The sequence below is a fragment of the Megalobrama amblycephala genome, linkage group LG4, assembly GCF_018812025.1.
Source record: "Megalobrama amblycephala isolate DHTTF-2021 linkage group LG4, ASM1881202v1, whole genome shotgun sequence".
Taxonomy (NCBI): Eukaryota; Metazoa; Chordata; class Actinopteri; order Cypriniformes; family Xenocyprididae; genus Megalobrama; species Megalobrama amblycephala.
The window spans coordinates 21,318,785-21,336,773 of NC_063047.1; the positions used below are offsets into that span (position 1 = coordinate 21,318,785).

Below are 17,989 nucleotides of genomic sequence, written 5' to 3' on the forward strand. Positions count from 1 at the left end.
AAATGTATCATGGTTTAATCATAGTTTTCAACATTGATAATAATGAGAAATGTTTCTTGAGCACCAGCATATTAGAATGATTTCTTAAGGATCATGTGACACTGATGAGACTCTGGATTAATGGCTGCTAAAAAAAATGAGTTTTTGCCATTACAGGAATAAATTAAATTTTAAAATATGTTAACATAGAAAAGAGTTAGGGCCCAAGTACTGACAGTGTGAAGACCCTATCGGAATTGCTGCGTTTCTTATTATTCTTCTCCGAAATTAATCGCATATTTGAGGGCCTAAACGTGCTCGAAAACTCATGAAACTTTGCACGCGCCAGAAGTGGTGAAAATTTACATCTGATATTGGTTTCATAATTAGGTGTGGCCTTGGTGAGAATATGCGACTTTTCAAAAAACATTTAAAAAAATAATATTAACGACCCCAAGCTTTTCAATGACAGAAAAAACTAAAGATTGAAAAGATTTATGTGAAAGACATACTGTACAAATTTTACATTTCTGAATTTGCCAAATAAAACAAAAACACCATGCAACTAACACTTTCTTCTTCACAAAATAAGTAACAGATGATGTTTGAGGCACTTTCAAGACCATAGTTTATTTCATTGTAATAAGAAAGTATATACATTGGGGTCCCTTAATAGTGAGTCCTAAAGCTACACACATGATATTAATTTTCTTTCGCTCCGAGACACGTGAAAATCCCTTAGGTTGACTCTTCCAAACAACTGGTGGATTTCCCAGACCATCGCTACATACAATTAACTATTGTGAAGCAAGCTTTTAGCATCATTGTGAAAAAACCAAAAAAAACCAAACAAGAAGCAAAACAAAAGCATGTTGATTTAAATTATTGCTATAAAACTGAATAAAAATCAGCATAATGAAAAAACAAAAAAAACCAAACAAACATTAGAATATGTTGATTGAATGAAGGCTTTCTGAACAAATATTCATATTGTAAAAACAAAATTAAGACATGCTTGTGCCAGCTTTTACATGCCAGGCAAAATGAACAGGTTTGATACAGAGTTTGCTCATGTGGTAAGCAGCATGATTACATAAACTATATACAGATTAAACTAGATTGTGACAGAATGCAATGTCAATCCATACTACCGCCAATCAGCTAATGATAATAAAATACTATCAAAAATATACTGACTCGAGAAAATGGAGGAATCTGCTCTTACATATAAAAGTCACATTTTAAAGTCACTATATATATATATATATATATATATATATATATATATATATATATATATATATATATATATATATATATATATATATATATAATGTTATTTAATCTTATGTTTGTTTAGAAGTGTGAGTACATGAATTGAAAATCTTTTGACATTCAAAACAGTTTCCATAAAACATCTCGTAAAACCACGCTAACCTCTATATAAATCAATGGAAAAATATTTAAAGAAAATGAAGCTCAATGCCATACAGATGTGTTTATTTTCTGGGAGGACACAGATTCCTTAAAATTAAACTCTTGATGTCCTCAAATTTAGTTAATGGTAGGCATATTAAAAGGGTATGAAGACTACAGAGCAACTGAGTAACAAACGCTTTCTGAATCTAGCTCCATTAATGCCATTTAACAAAGAGCTACAGTACATCCTGCACCTTGAGAGCTATGCATCCTGTAACCAATCTCAGGCACATAAAAGTACATTTTAAATCCATCTTTAACTAACATAAGAGAAAGCTAATGAGGAATCACAACAATAAATGTGTGAAGAGGTAGAGTTTGAAGCATTTATGGGGTGTTTATGGACCAAACGGAAGGAATCGCAATGGTACGGCTGTTATAAAAAAAAACTGCTGATAGTCCATTCAGTAAATACAATACAGATCCTCTAACAGCCTGAACTTTGTGTCTCCTTTCCAAATTTGTATTTACTAGCCATTAAAACACTTTTCTTTTTTTGTTTCGTTTCAGCAGTGTGAACGTTAAGTTGTTAACGCTAAGTTGCTAACGCTAGCACACTTGCCACAAACCACTAATCTGTTATCACAACAGGATTTAATCCTTGATAACATTTTTGGTTTCTTTTTAGGCCCCATTATTAGTATGAAAACAAATTGAATTAAAAAATATGATACACTGAAGTGTACTTTATTTTCTTGAGCATCTGTTGAGTCATATATGCAGATACTGCTTTGGCGTACACCGCTTCGGTCACAAAAAAATCAATTCCAATTAAACGTACGAAACTGATGACAAAACACTGTAAAATCTGTTAGGTACCCAAACACGGATGTCCAGGCAAGGAAAAAAAAAGAAAAGAAAAACAGGGTTTTTTGTGCAGCAATGCAAAATGTAAATCTTCCAACAGTCTACGGTGAGAAAGTACCCAATTGCATTCAAATAAACAAACGATTAAAATACACCGGTCCCCTTTTCAAACAAAATTGAGAAACCCAATGATAGATCTTGCAGAGAGAGTAGGGAGGAAGGGCAATATCTACAAGAAAACCAAGACTCCATTTTGATACACCAGGTCAAAACTTCTCAAACCTGATTTTACCAGTCCAACCGTTTTATTTTTTCCGTCGCACGTCCATCAGAACTGAACCTGCTTCATTTGGTGAAGGCAGCCACCACAGCCCACAGCAGCTCATTGGCGTTGCTCTTCATGCTCTCGCCCTCAGGCTCCAGGTCCAGCAGCTGCCGTACTCTCTTCATGGCCAGATCGTACTGGTCATCCAGCAGCGGGGCAAAGGCGTTATCTAGTACATCAGAGGAATGGGCGAGGAATATAAGGGCCAGAATACGCTTGTCCATTCGGTGAGGATCGTTCACCCACTTGTCCAGCACGGCCTCCTGCACCTTCTTAATAAGGCGCTGCTTAATATTATTATTGGTAAGGGGGTGCGTAGTCATGTCGAACAAAAGAAAGTTTTGCTTCTCTGTGGTAAGGACGCCCTTCTCCACGAGGTTCTTGGCCAGGCGCTCTCGGACGTTACGCAGCTGATAGTGAAGCTTCAGCGGGTTCCATGTCTCGCCTGCAAAAGACAAGCACTTTCAGTACCAGACATCTACTAACATTCACTTTATTTGACAAGGACAGAGTAAACAAATCTATCGGATTCAATATGACTACTGAAATACCTAATTTTTCTAATTATAACCAATTCGTGACCGTAGCATTATAGTAAAGGTTTTCTTTCCCAAATATGTGATCTATGATGATCTTTTTTTTTTTAAATGGCTATGGCTATAACTTACGATACCAAAAAGTATCAAGAAAATAATAAAAACTGACAGAAAAAGCACCGTAGCAGCCGTTAAAAAGTCTGGCAAAAGAGGTACAGCTCCCATAAGGGCTGTACATTTGTGACATTTCACTGTGAAGGACAGAGATGGAACCTTGTGCAGTTGTTGCCAAAATGTATTACATTTATTTCAGGAATTAGGAATTTTATAGTAATGTATTAAATCAGAAATGTAAATAAGAAAGATTTTATGTCTACTTAGAGATATGAGTGCTTTCTTTGAACAGGCCTCACTGTTCTTGAAAATACCATTTTCTATTCTGATTAATGGCACAGCTATCGGACATAAATCTCTAATTAACTTATAATTATTATTATTACAATAATAATAAATTAAAGGTTGCACCCCAATTCTAATTCTAGACAATATAACTAACATTATTATGCCTAATTAAATAAAAAAATAAACACTAAGAAAAAAAATGTATTTAAATGAAAGTGTATTTAGGCATAACATTATAATGTACAGAAAGGACATTCATTTTGAGAATGATTACATTTAACAGTGTCATTAAATTATTAGTGCTTTCAATGGTTAACTTTAATTGAGCATTGGATGACAGCAAAGGTAATCTAAAATGTAAAAAACGGGGATACATGAGCATGCACAATTAAATATCCAATGTCGACCAATACCTATATAAAACTACCTAAAAGAAAGAAAAAAATGAATTACTCCCATGTTGTGCATACCTATGCTAGATTTCAGGTAAAACCATTTTCAATAGTATAGTCCCATTTACTGATAGCTTCTATAGGACCATTGCATTATTAATAGTTTTAATATGTTTTTGTCTAGATTTGTGACAAAGTTTTCAGTCTTTTACAAGTTGCTGACAGGAATTTTGAACGCCGAAGTCATGCTACAGCCCCTTGAGCGAGCGCCACCAGCTCAGTTGATCAGCTCCTGTGCTGAAGCAGAGAAGAACAGACGTCACAGGATCAAAGCAGGCTGCGCTACAGCATTTGCTAGTCATCAGCCTACAGTAATTTATGGCTCTGATCTAATTCTGAGCACATTTTTATACACTTTCTAAACGAGGATGGCAGCTCCTTCTCTCAGACGCTTTGATCTCACTCTTTGACTCTTTGGCTGTCCATACTGAGACATTTCCAACTGAGCTCATAGCCACAGTAGGTCAACAGAAAATCTCCAGAAATCTCTCTCGATCTTTGGACCAAAACAAGTCTGGATCCAGATTTTTTTTATGCACTCCAGGCACAGTATAATTAGCAGGTAGCAAATGTTAAAATGGTTAAATTGAATGCAGTTTCTTCATATAATCTATTTACACTATTGTTCAAAACTTTGAGGTCAGTAAGATTTTTTTTTTTTTCATCATTCTCTTATTCTTAAAGGGTTAGTTTACCAAAAAAATGAAATTTCTGTCATTAAGTAATCACCCTCATGTCGTTCCACACCTGTAAGACCTTTGTTTATCTTTGGAAAATGAATTAAGAAATTTTTTATGAAATCCAAGGGTATCTGATCCACACACAGGCAGCAACGTCACTGCACCTTTTGAGGTCCAGAAAGGTAGTAAAGACATCATTTAAAATAGTCAACGTGACTACAGTGGTTCAACCTTAACGGCCAGCTCCTGCGTCAGCATCACATGCATGCATCGTTGTGCTCACGTGTGCAGCTTCGGACAATACTGAGCTGGAGTTCTGATTAGGGCTGCACGATTAATCGTACAATTTGAAAAAAACCCATTGAAATCGTGCTTAAACGATTTGTCTTAGTGCGATTATGAAATCGCATAGCTGCAATTATTTTTTTATGCGTGGCTTGTCAATGAATTATGGCTCCAAATGCTAATCCACGCTTATAATGTGCATTTGAAAAAACAACACGCGTCAAACATCTTTCCAGACATGTGAAGCATTTATTAACATCTTGTCCAACAAAAGAAAACATTTAATAATATGTTTTACTCCAAACTCACTTCATAACAACAGTTGAGCATCCTTCTGTCAGATGAAGTGGCTTCTTACACAGAATATGGCAGTCGTGTGTTTATCAATCATGTTTAAATCAATCAAAACGTTTCAATCTTCTGTTTATTCAGCTACAGCGATTGTATAGGATTTCCTGGAATGACGTGTGTTCTACTTCGGCAGCAAGGCATTTTTGCAGTTTCTGCCCGAGAGCGCCCTCTGGCTTTAAGATGGAGAAGCATTTACTACTGATCACAGAGCCGTACAGCTCTGACAAGCTACGCATGAAATAATCGCGTGCAATAAATTTGCGATACATCATGCAGCCCTAGTTCGGATGCAAACACGGAAGCCTGCACTGCGTTCACTATGCCAACTGCATATGACAACAGTTCAAATTGATAAATTAAGACGTTATTTTTGTTTTTGTGCACAAAAAGTATTCTCGTCGCTTCATAACATTAAGGTTGAACCAGTGTAGTCACATGGACTATTTTAACAATGTCTTTACTACCTTTCTGGACCTCAAAAGGTGCAGTGACGTTGCTGCCTATGTGTGGTTCAGATACCCTCGGATTCATCAAAAATATCTTAACTTGTGTTGAAGGTCTTACAGGTTTGGGACGACATGAGGGTGAGTAATCAATGACAGAAATTTCACTTTTGAGTGAACTAACCCTTTAATCTTACTTTTAAGTTTTTAAAGTTTACGAATTTAAATAGTGAACTATTAAATATTTATGCTGTTCTCTAAAGCCAATCTATTGTATTACTGGGGTAATCAGAAAAAAAATTCAAGATTCAGGATCTCAAATGATCTGTGGTTACTCACCACTGAGCAACTCTATCCAGCTCTGCACGGTTTCGGGCGGCTGAGTGTCTTTTATGTGTTTCAGAGCCTCGTCCAACAGCACGTCCCCCGTTGGAGCATCAGACTTACATATAACCTAAGAAAAAAAAGGAGAAGAGAAATGTCACTGAACACATTAATACATTCAACTGCACAAAAGCACCACTGATCAAGGCACAGAACTCATGAGGGTAAAATCTTGTGGAGATGAACTACTTCAACTGAAGACCAAAGAGTTTTACTTTACGTATTAAATCTAATGCATTTTCCAGGGATACATCTGAGCCTGGTTTAATAATAAAAAGTTCTCACTTCCAACAGCCAACACCAACTGCAAAAAGTGGCCTCCTGACATACAATTAATATCAAAGTGCTCCCTCTTGTGGTAGAAAGTGTCCTACACAATTGTAAATGTAGTGACACCAGAGTGCTGAATATTACAAGCACATAAAGAATATATCCTCTGAATTTGTTCAGTCCAGCTGTGTATGTAGAAACCTGTGCAACTGACCCTGTACCATCAGCATAGCCTAATACATCTGAAATGTTGATGCAAAGATAATTTTTAAAAAAACATGCCTCTGTATTTTCTGTATTTTGGTCTATACAGTGAAAATCAATGGGATCCAATGTTATCCAACATTCAAAACACCTTCTTGTTAAAAGTCATACAAGTTTGGAACAACATGAGGGTGAGTAAATGATGACAGAATTTTTATTTTTGGGTGACCTATCCCTTTAAATGCACATAGAACATGAACACATCTGAAGAAAGCATCCAAAACAGGAAGCCCCTCCCTATCGTGTGATCATTTCCAGAGTGCTAAACAGTTTCTTACCTTCCGGGCGAGCAGGCTTTTCCTCCTCATGCCACAGGCCTCCAGCTGCAGTCTTCCTCGTAAGGCCAGCTCAATGAGCATGCAGCCCCGCAGGCCTGATGAAATGCAGTCATTCCAGAAGGAGGTGTAGCCCTTGCACAAAAACAAACCGAAGAAAGTCAGTATACATGCCCCATCGAGGTTCAGAGCTTCAGTGCAAATACAACTTCCATCCAAATGGTTTGTGAACAAAGAAACATTTTCTAAACAGTTTACAGATGACTCAAAATGATAAATACTGCTAATATGGACAGCAGTTGTTTTTTTGTAAAGACACGTCGTCACACAAGGATCTAATTTATGTCAGCAAAAATAAGACAAAAATCCAAGGAACATCTTTATTGTAATTTGAGAAAAAGAACTGTAATGCGAATGTGAATTTAACAAAGAATAATTAAGTGCTGTATGCATTGCCCATAAACATGTTATATCACACAAAAAATATGGGAAAGGTTGATAAAGTTATATATTAATAATCAAAGTTTGAAAGTTCAACTTTCTGTGTGGCCAACGAAATTCAAATTCCAATGCCTTAACTGAATTTATGAAAAAATGGGGAATTTTTCCCAACACTGTGGGACAGTTATGATTTTAGTTTTCATTTTTGCAGCTCCATCTGCTGCAGTGTCATGTTTAGCAGTGGATGAAGTGAGCGATGGATCACTCCAGCACTAACAAGGCCTGCTTTGTGAAGGTCCAGCCTCCCTGTCCCAGAGGCCACTACTGGGAAACAACAGGCCTCTTTTAAGGTACTGGCAACACAGACAACATTTTGCACATGAAGTGGAGCACATGCAAAAGCCCAGAGTGATGCACAATGTGTAAATAATCAAATAAATCATTTTAAATCATAGTTTAAAACTGAAATTCACATCTAATTTTTTGTGTCAATTTATTCAATGTCCACAGATAATTTGCTTCAAACTAAAAATGTCATCACTACACACCCACATGGCTTGAATCTCATGTCCTTTTTCTAGTGGAAAATAATAAGAATCATCAAATGTCAAAGCTGCATTTTCATACAACAATAGTGCGTGAGGATCAAGTTCAGCTGCAATTGTGCTTGGTTTATTAAAAAATAGATCATATTAAGAACTACTTTAAAGATCTACTCTACCCTTCAAAAGTTAATTTTTTTAATAATCTTAAAGAAATTAATACATTTATTCAGCAAGGAGGATGCATTAAATACATGAAAAGTGATAATAAAGAATTGCATTTACACTGTCTTTTCTTCCCAATGTATATCTGAGGAGTGAAACTATAGTACGAAGAAAAAAAAAAAAAAAAAAAAGTAGCACAGGGCTTGATTTTGTCCATTGGAAATTGGATTGTTGTCTTTTGCTTTTGCTGTGACAGGATAATAAGATATTAAAATGACTGCATATGATAACATTACTACTTTAAAAGATAGCATTCAAGCTCACAAATGATCAGTCATGGTTTTCTTGTTGACACTTCTTGTGCAAGTCCTCTGTCCTGTGAGTACACTAGATAACACTAGATGTGCTCTACAACAACATAAAACCAGAGTAGGAGTCATGATAATGGCTCGGTAGGCAAAGGCAGCTGTATTTCCACAACTGTTTGAGGAGATGAACCACATGCAAAATAAAGGCCTTCATTTACTCCCGAGCCACGTCACAGTAGACCAGTGCTAATTTTAATGTTATCTTATGATATTTCCTCACTTTTATGTTGGTTTCAATGTGGTAAGACATGCATTCAGGTTTAAAAATAAAAAATAAAAAAAAATGTCCAGGTCACATTTCACCCCAGACTCAAAAGAAAGACAAACAATGGTCACACTTAATATTAATGTGTCTTTTACACAAAAGGTACTGCGTAAAATTAATTAACAATATGGAAATACTAAAGGTTTAAGGTTAGGGTTTGATTTCGTTTTAACTGCTCTTTACTACTACTATAGTAAATACAAGTAATGAGTAACAAGGACACATTAAAGGTAGGATAGGCAATTTCAGAGAGGCTAGCAATAGCTAGTTTTAAAAGCATGAGATCCCACCCTCCCTACAGAGTGCTCTCCAAAGCCACGCCTCCTCCAAAACACATGAACGCACACAACAGAGTCTGCAAAGCATCATTGAGGGATGCCATTAAATTACATTGTGTTTCAAAGCACATAACATTACAATAATAATGAACGTAAACAACTTCGAGCTCTGATTTGTACCACCGGACTGCTGCAGATTCAGAGTCCAAGGACGTAATCAGCTCCGAGTAGAACGTCACGGGTTGCCATCTTTTAATTAGTGATGCACCGATCAGGATTCGCTTATGCAACAGCAGCATTTTCTTTGGGTACTGCTGTACACTAAGTAGCGCTGCGCTTATAAACACTTATACGGCGGTAAGAGGAATATTAAATGCCATTGAAACTTTTCTGTTCCTTTAAGATATACATTCATTCCACCCCCATTTCAAATTTATATTTTTCTTCCTATATTTTGAGCATTGCAAACACTGAAGGCTGATTTATACTTCTGCGTCGGACCTACGCCGGGGCCTCTGCGCCGTAGGCTATGCATCCGTTTTCATTTATACTTCTGCGTTGACGTGCATGCAGACCACTAGTAGGCAGTGTCCGCGGTAATGTTGAGTATCAAGGCAAAAGCCGAAGAAGAAGCAGCTTGTCATGTACGTTGTAATAGAAGCTTACAAATAGAAACGGCAGAGAAGCGGCAAATAGGTAACGACTTTTATTGCAGTTTGACTGCATGTGTCCCCTGGATTTCATTGTAAAATAGTGTATTTCATTCCTATGGAAGTTGAAAACGCTCGCTCTTCTATTGCTCCACACCAGTTTTTTGACCTGAGGGAGGGGCTCTAGCAGACCAATCACAGCGCTTGTGGTTCGCTTAGAATTGACGCGTTGTTACATTTTTGAAGAGGTGCACGTCAGGCTACGGCATACACTCGACGCAGAAGAATAAATCAGCCTTGAGCCTGTTGTGCCCGGTACAATATTTGCTCTGCTACCATCTGTGTTCTCTTTGCAATTGTTTCAGCGTGTCCTGTCTCTGGCCTGTGTTAACCTCCAGCTTACAGACTTCATAATAATTCACATGACATTTTGGGAAAAGATTGCAATGCAGTTTGTGTGCAAGTCCAGAACAGAGAACGGCTAAAATAATAAAAACCAGACAGTTTCCTATTGTTTGTTTGGAGTAAAAACCGGCCTGTTCCGAATTATGGTCGGTCGACCGGTGCATCTCTACTCTTAATTACAACAGCTTAAGCCTGTTGTTCAGTCGGACTGAATGCAATGATTGGACAAACATTTTTTGGTCCTGAGACTTCCACAGAAGATATATGTAAATTTTTTTAATATTTAGAAAACTTATTGATTGCTATCAGTTTCAACCAATATAACAAAGTTTTTATGAAAAACATTGTGTGGCGAGCAGGGCGGGCGAGAGCCGCGAGGGAACGGCGCGAGGCCGGTGACGCGAGAGTTAACAAGCTCCACCTGTGAGGCGCACCGGCCTCGAGTCTCTCACGGAGGAGCTCAGGGAGCATAAAAGGAGGAGCGACACCAGTGAAGGACAAGAGAGGACCAGGCCTGGACTTTATTTTATGTTTTATTATGTTTGTGTTTACTTTTGTTTTGTATCTGTTTATTTTGAATTAAAGTTTTGTTTGAACGTTCGCCGGTTCCCGCCTCCTTCTTCCCACATCTACGAACTAAACTACATTGGTGCCGAAACCCGGGAGGAAGGAGGGACATGCTGTCGGAGAGCCCTCGCTGCTGAGGGGGATCACGGTGCTGTGGAGTTCAGGCAGCACGGGAGTGAAGACCGCGAGAGGCTGCCCAAGGCGGTGGTGCTGGAGCCTAGTGACAAGTGGGACTGAGACCCAGATGCCGTGCTCCTGGGACAAGGTGGGATGGCTGCCGTCCAGGAGGGAGCGGAGGAGTTGCCGTCGTCCACCGTGGGCCGGAGTCTGCTACCATCCACCATGAAGGGGAGGAGCAGGGCACGGCGGACTCGCTGCCGGCTGCCCTCAGCCAGAGGAGCCATCGCCGGCCGCCAGGAGGCGGTCGAGGATCGGGCCGTCCACCGTGCGTCCAGTGCCATCGCATGGCACCGCGAGGAAGAGCCTGGCTGGCTGAGGACCGAGCGGCAGTGTGTCCGGGAACACTTTTTTTTCCTCTTTTTCCTCTCTCCACCTTTATTATGTTTGTGTGGCCGGCAGACGTCCGCGAGGGTCTGCCGGCATTACTTTCGTTTTGTATCTGTTTATTTTGAATTTAAGTTTTGTTTGAACGTTCGCCGGTTCCCGCCTCCTTCTTCCCACATCTACGAACTACGTTACACATTGCCTACCTTCTTCATTATGATGTTATTTTCATGTCAAACACATTTTCCCCCTAAATTCACATTACTAAAATGCATTAGTGTAATGTAATAATAGTAATGTGACATTTCTTTCATGACAATTAAGCATGATACAAAAATCTCAAAGGTCCAAAAACAGATTTAATTTCTTTTCTCTCTTTTAATTTTGGGGTGAAATATGACCCAGACATGTTTCTGACAGGTTCTGTGAGATTCTCCTAAAATCAAGCAACAGAACCAAAAGCCAGAATATCTGGACTTTAAAGTGTTTTTGACAAAGTTTGAACTTACACATTTGGTGCCAACCATAAGCATGAGCAAACTGTAGACCTGGAACATGTTATGTTAATCCATTTATCCTTTCTGCTACTTTCCATACAGATAAGCAAATCTTATTGAAGCCTCGACATGATATGACTGAAAATGGCAGTAATGTAAAACCCATGAAAGCTTTGTGAACAAGCGACATGAATGCACCCTCCGGATTAAAGATCTTCTGTATTGTTCTTGCGCAAAACAGTACACTATTGTTAAAAATACAAGGAAGACTTTTGTGAAACTGACATACTGAACAAAATGTACAGCAGAATGACACTTACGGGATCAATATAAGATGCTGAACTGACCATAAACATCTAAACATGACAACAGGGAAAGAAACTTAATCCATCTAAAAGTCAATACGTTAGAAATCTCTGCTGTGGAAAAATATGACACAATGATTCCAGGTTTGAGAGGCCAAGAGAAAAAATGTTTCAATTTGATTGCAGTGTTCTACAAATTTATTGACATATGGTGTCGCTCGCAACCCGTCATGAAAGTAACCATTGATCAATCAAACACTTAAACTCCAAAACCTTATATTAGACATGCGAAACACAACCAGAAACCCGCTGTTTGAGGTTTGTGGACAAAGCAACAGGATCCAAGACATACTGCCTGAGTAAAAGACTGGCCATTTTTCTGAAAGCTACAATTAATCTTGAATAGTACCCAAAAGCAATTGTTGTTGAGAGCATAAATGAAATCAGGCAGTAATTTGACATGAATGAGCTGTAAAGAGAGGCGTCTTCAGTAACAATGCCCTGTCAAATGCCTGCTCACCCACGATCTATCTACAAAGGCCAGACAATGAGGCAGGTACAATTCACTACCTTCTATAAACCTTAATTAAGGTTTGGTCAATACATCAAACTGCCTAATTTTAGGTGCTTTGCCTCTTTCCCTTTATTGAGGACAGTCATATAAATTTTAAACTAAATTTTAATTATGACCGTCCCTCTTAAAGTGGAGTGCTCTACTATTATGGCATCTAGAAGTGTAACAACCAATAAAACACATTTAGAAAGTTCTACATTGTTTTGGGAAGATACTAATCAGTTTCCTTCACTTTTCAAACAGATCCTCCATGTTGGTGACCTCCCTCCCAGTGGATGGTTATGGAATACTAGCTTACTGAATACTGTACAGTACAGACTGTATACTTGCCTACTACTAAAAGCAAATGAAACAGAAGGCATTGGATGTTTAACTCGGCAAGTGATGTCAAGTTATTAAATTAAAATAACTTTTTTTTGAGTAAATATGTCTTCACATTTGGCAGTCCAATCCTATGATTTAATGGAGCTTACAACAATGGTTTTTGGATGTTTTCCTTATTGAAACAAGTTGATTTAGGTCAATTCATTAGTAGAGGTTTCAATATGCGTTTCAGATCAGCATCAGAAGGCAAACTATAAAAATATATATACTTTGGATGTGTTCCAAAACATTTCTTGTTGTGAGATGTTTCAAGTGTATAGATTTACATGCTTTGTAAGAATGCGTACATGTGAGTGACTAGTGACAAGGACAAGGATCTCAGGGGGTGATTAAGGCATTTTAACTCTATTCATTAATCTTGCAAGATATACAAGTGCTTCAAATTTCAGTTTCTTAGAGAAGCACTGTATCTGAAATGGTCATATTGAGCTTAATGTGGATATGGCATGATAATGTCATAGCATCTTAATGTTACACTGGTTTCCATATGCTATTGTAATAAAAAATGATTATAATTGTAGTATTAGACAGTTAAATGCATTACTCTGTTATTTAAACTACGTTCTTCACGCAATGTCGATTTGTTACTACAGTCTGAAGGGTCAGAAAGAGAACTTGTAACTGCAGTGCAAGACAAGCTAAATGCTACATTGCATCACAGCAATAATGTTGTTTGCTTTTGACTCAAAACGTCACCCATTTAAAATAAAGAAATAAAGAAAAAGGATTCCATCTGCATCTTTCTTTAAAGAGCTCAATTATCAACTATGAAGCACGCGATCGTGGTAAGCGATGATGAGAGATAACAACATCGACAAAAGACAACTAGTTACTAAAAAAAAAAAAAAATCACAATAACAACCTCTCGGTCTTTCAAGCCCAGCAGCAGTACTTCCTCCATCAGGGTCAGTCTGGTTTCTTTGGCATCGCCGCTGTCGTCGTCGTCCTGCTCGTCTCCACGGCGGGGCTCGTAGTCCTCGTCGCCGGATCCGCGCTCTCTGTCTGCGGCTGCAGCGCTGCGCGAAGCCTCGGTGCGCCTTTGCACCAGGCCGGAGCTCCGCTGGGTCAAAGTACTCATCTCTCAAACACACTAAAACAAAACCTCCTTCCCAGACTCCTGTCTGAGAACAGACTGGATTATTCAGTCCAATGCATAAATGATTTCCGGGGTGAATAAGGGGAATAAAGGTGTAATTCGGGATTTGTTTGGGAGAGAGGGGCCCCTCGCGATCCCTACCGCGGTCGGACCGTCGCTGATTCCGTCAGGTTTAATATGGCGACCAGCCGTGACGAGTACAGCAGTGGATGTGGCATCTCAACACTCTGAGGTGCATCGAGACAGCATTTTCAGTCAGGTAGCACCAGTTATTATCGTTTACTAAAACATGTTAAAATCATTTTCGTTACTGGTGGATCCAAAATGGTCAATATTCATATTCATGCATTTTTATTCATATTTTATGTTAATCATTTATGGCTTATGATTTATCAATATTACTTCTGATTTCATATATTCATTAACTCCTACTCTATATATTAATTCTCATCATATTTTCAAGTATTTACTTTTTATTGTGCCCTTATGGTTATTCTTATATTATATTTAAGAGTATGCTTGTTATATTCAGTTGTTCTTTAAAGTATTCCAGTGTGACAGGTCACATTGACACGTTTGTGGTTAGATATTGGACGTCTGCAAAGTACTGCAGAAGTGATGTTTTCGGAATTAGTTGCTCATTTGAACTTAAATGTGATAAAGAGGATCTTTTCGTCGACTGAGAAACCAAAGACTGTTACTGAGTTTTTGGAATGAGCGCATGCGTAAGAACAACCCCCCCTCCTTTCGAGGGAACGCCTCCCAAAACTCGTGCACAAGTATTGGAACACGAGTGTTTACCACCGGCATTCGCTGTGTTGTGTTAGTGGATTCATTATGTCGGACTCACCGCAGGTAACTCATAATCTGCAGTTGTTACTCCTGTCTCCGGACAAAAACATTGCATGTGGCGCCTGTGGAGTGTGGAAAGTTACTGGAGCGCGCAGCCGCGCACGTCTCTCACAAGGAACGTCACGGCAATGATTGACAAGCCAGAGGGCCAATCCGCGCACGTCTCTCACAAGGAACGTCACGGCAATGATTGACAAGCCAGAGGGCCAATCGTTTACGCGATGATTGCGTAAACGATTGGCTGATGTTTTTAAGGCCCTACCTCGTGCACAGATGATGTATATTAATATTATTACTTTCAGTGCACCTAATAAATAGTCTTTTATCAGTTAGTAAAGACAGTTTCAAGTAATATTGCAAAAATGTATAAAACAAAACATCCTCTTTAGCACCTTTAATATGTCTGTTGTTATTTCTGCTGACACGTGATAATGTAAGATTTGCAAAATTCCCTTAAGGGGGTCAAAACAACCCCTATATCTATTTTTGACACTTGACCAGTCTATGGCATAATGGATAAATACATTTGACCTTTTCTTCTTAGACCAAAACATAAGTTTGAGTGGGATGTAAATTTCCCTATTCTTATGGTATAAAATGGACTGAGTCGTTGATAGTTCAGCTTTTTCCTTTGCTCTTCTGCTTCTTCTCTCCTATCTGCAAATGTCTTAATTATTGTTCTTTCTTTCTGTATATTCTGATCTTCATCTATTAGATACAATACTCTTGATTTTACAATACTCTAAATTTTATTATTAACTATTAATTACTTAATGAATTTGTTTGTCTCTATAATTTTTAATTAATAAATTTGTTATACCTTATTCAAATTTAATTTCTGACATAATCATTGCTGGACTGCCTGGATCTCATTTTCTCAAGTTTTTGCATCAGTTACTTAAAATAAAAACGTTAATTGAAATAAAGATTATTATTGGTACCAAGGCAACATTTCTCATTATCATTTATTTTAACTTGTACTAAAATAACTAAAATAAAATAAAAATTAAGACTATATAGATTTTTTTTAAAAGACAAAAACACTTCAAAATAACTAAAACTTTAAAATTTAAGAAAATGGTAAAATATAAAAATATGAATATTAAAGGTGCCCTAGAATTAAAAATTTAATTTACCTCGGCATAGATGAATAACAAGAGTTCAGTACATTGAAATGACATACAGTGAGTCTCAAACTCCATTGTTTCCTCCTTCTTATATAAATCTCATTTGTTTAAACAACCTCCGAGGAACAGGCGAATCTCAACATAACACCAACTGTTACGTAACAGTGTACGCCCCCAATATTTGCATATGCCAGCCCATGTTCAAGGCATTAGACAAGGGCAACCAGTATTAATGTCTGGATGTGCACAGCTGAATCATCAGACTAGGTAAGCAAGCAAGGACAATAGCGAAAAATGGCAGATGGAGCAATAATAACTGACACGATCCATGATTACATGATATTTTTTGTGATGTTTGTAAATTGTCTTTCTAAATGTTTTGTTAACATGTTGCTAATGTACTGTTAAATGTGGTTAAAGTTACCATCGTTTCTTACTGTATTCACGGAGACAAGACTGTCATTATTTTAATTTTTTAAACATGTGCAGTCTGTATAATTCATAAACACAACTTAATAAATACAATACTTAGGCGATTAGACACGTTGCATGACGAACACTTTGTAAAGATCCATTTTGAGGGTTATATTAGCTGTGTGAACTTTGTTTATGGTGTTTAAGGCAAGCGCGAGCTCTTGGGGCGTGGAGCACGAGATTTAAAGGGGCCACGTACCCTGAATAGGCGCATTTATAATGATAGGCAGTTAAAAAAATTAATAAAAAAAAACTATGGGGTATTTTGAGCTGAAACTTCACAGACACATTCAGGGGACACTTAAGACTTATATTACATCTTTTGAAAACATGTTCTTCGGCACCTTTAAGGGGAGACACTACAGGCAAAAACACTGTTTTTTCAGGCACCTGTCAATTTTGAGCTTTGAGGCTTTTCATAAAGTGTTATTTCAGACTGGTGGAAAGAAAACATCCAATTTACACTTTTAAGTGTATATTTTATAGCACTTTATCTTCTTGCGTCTGTATATTTCAATTACAGTAAATATATTTAAAGGCAGTTTTCTCAAAATGAGTTTTTTCTCCTGCTCTGAGTCAGAAATCTCCACTTCAGCAGAACTTACATACACCAAACTTTACAGTTTTATTCCTGTCTATTTTCTGAAGGTTTTTACAGAGGGATTTGTTGATATATAATTTGCCTGATTTTATACAGCATTTTATTCCTAAAAAAATTGTAAAAAAATATTTTTTTCTGGCTGTTGATAGTATTTTCTAGTATTTATAGAATGAAAAAAAGAGATATCCAAAATTCCCTCTGTAAAAACCTTTGTATTTAATATGTCCAAAAAATTAAATGAGAACTTTGAACTTGACCTCATCCAATATTCAGATTTTTGTTCTAGAAATGTATGCAAATTAGTACATATTTAATTAGATAATGCCTCATTTGCATATTTAAACATACCATTTTTGAAAACTTGCAATACAAAAAATGTTTGTAATTTTTAATGTAATCAATCAGCTGGGGAAGTATGGTGATATCTATTAGTTATTTTTTTTTACCCTATTCACCTGGGGTGTCTCGCCTATAAAAACTAATAGTATCTCAAAGACGCTAAAAAAAACAATGGATACCACACTAGTTTTGAGACTTAAGCTGGTTCCATTAATAATATATTTAAATATTTTGTATTTATTTAAATAAAATCTTTATTTTTTAGGTGACTTTCCAAATTGTACTGTACGTTTCTTTCCAGCCTATTTTGTTTTTCTACATTCTTATAAATGTGCACTTTAAAGAGAATCAAGAGACCACAGAATAACAATCATAAAAAAAGATTGTTGAAAAATGTATTGGAAAAAAATAATAATAGTGCATTAAATTTGCATTAAAAGTTACTTTTCACCAGTATCACTGATCTTTTCAATCACACGTCTTTTATTTCAATCATATTTTGTGGACAAAAAGAGCAAGTTACATATTTCCCACGTGCACATATAAAAGTATTTAATGCTACTTTTACATGAAAATTATAATTTTGAAGTAAACTGTCCAAAATAAAGCAATCTGACATATTT

The 17,989-nt window shown here is 37.2% G+C and overlaps 1 protein-coding gene across 1 annotated transcript; it reads right to left on the bottom strand.

Moving 5' to 3' along the window:
• Positions 1-2,129: 2,129 nt before the first annotated feature.
• On the bottom strand, positions 2,130-14,174 carry golph3a (golgi phosphoprotein 3a). Its single transcript, XM_048188233.1, has 4 exons — positions 13,740-14,174; positions 6,936-7,067; positions 6,079-6,193; positions 2,130-3,035 (listed from the first exon to the last, which is right to left on the bottom strand). The coding sequence occupies exons 1-4, from the start codon at positions 13,953-13,955 to the stop codon at positions 2,611-2,613; spliced, it is 888 nt and encodes a 295-aa protein (XP_048044190.1). The 5' UTR covers positions 13,956-14,174; the 3' UTR covers positions 2,130-2,610.
• Positions 14,175-17,989: the final 3,815 nt, after the last annotated feature.

Excerpts from the sequence above, each read along its gene's own strand:
- golph3a (XM_048188233.1), bottom strand. The coding sequence starts at position 13,955 with ATGAGTACTTTGACCCAGCGGAGCTCCGGCCTGGTGCAAAGGCGCACC. Across the intron at positions 7,068-13,739 it reads TGGGCTTGAAAGACCGAGAG|GGCTACACCTCCTTCTGGAA; the intron begins GTTGTTATTGTG and ends TTTTTGTGCAAG. Across the intron at positions 6,194-6,935 it reads AAAGCCTGCTCGCCCGGAAG|GTTATATGTAAGTCTGATGC; the intron begins GTAAGAAACTGT and ends TTTTTTTCTTAG.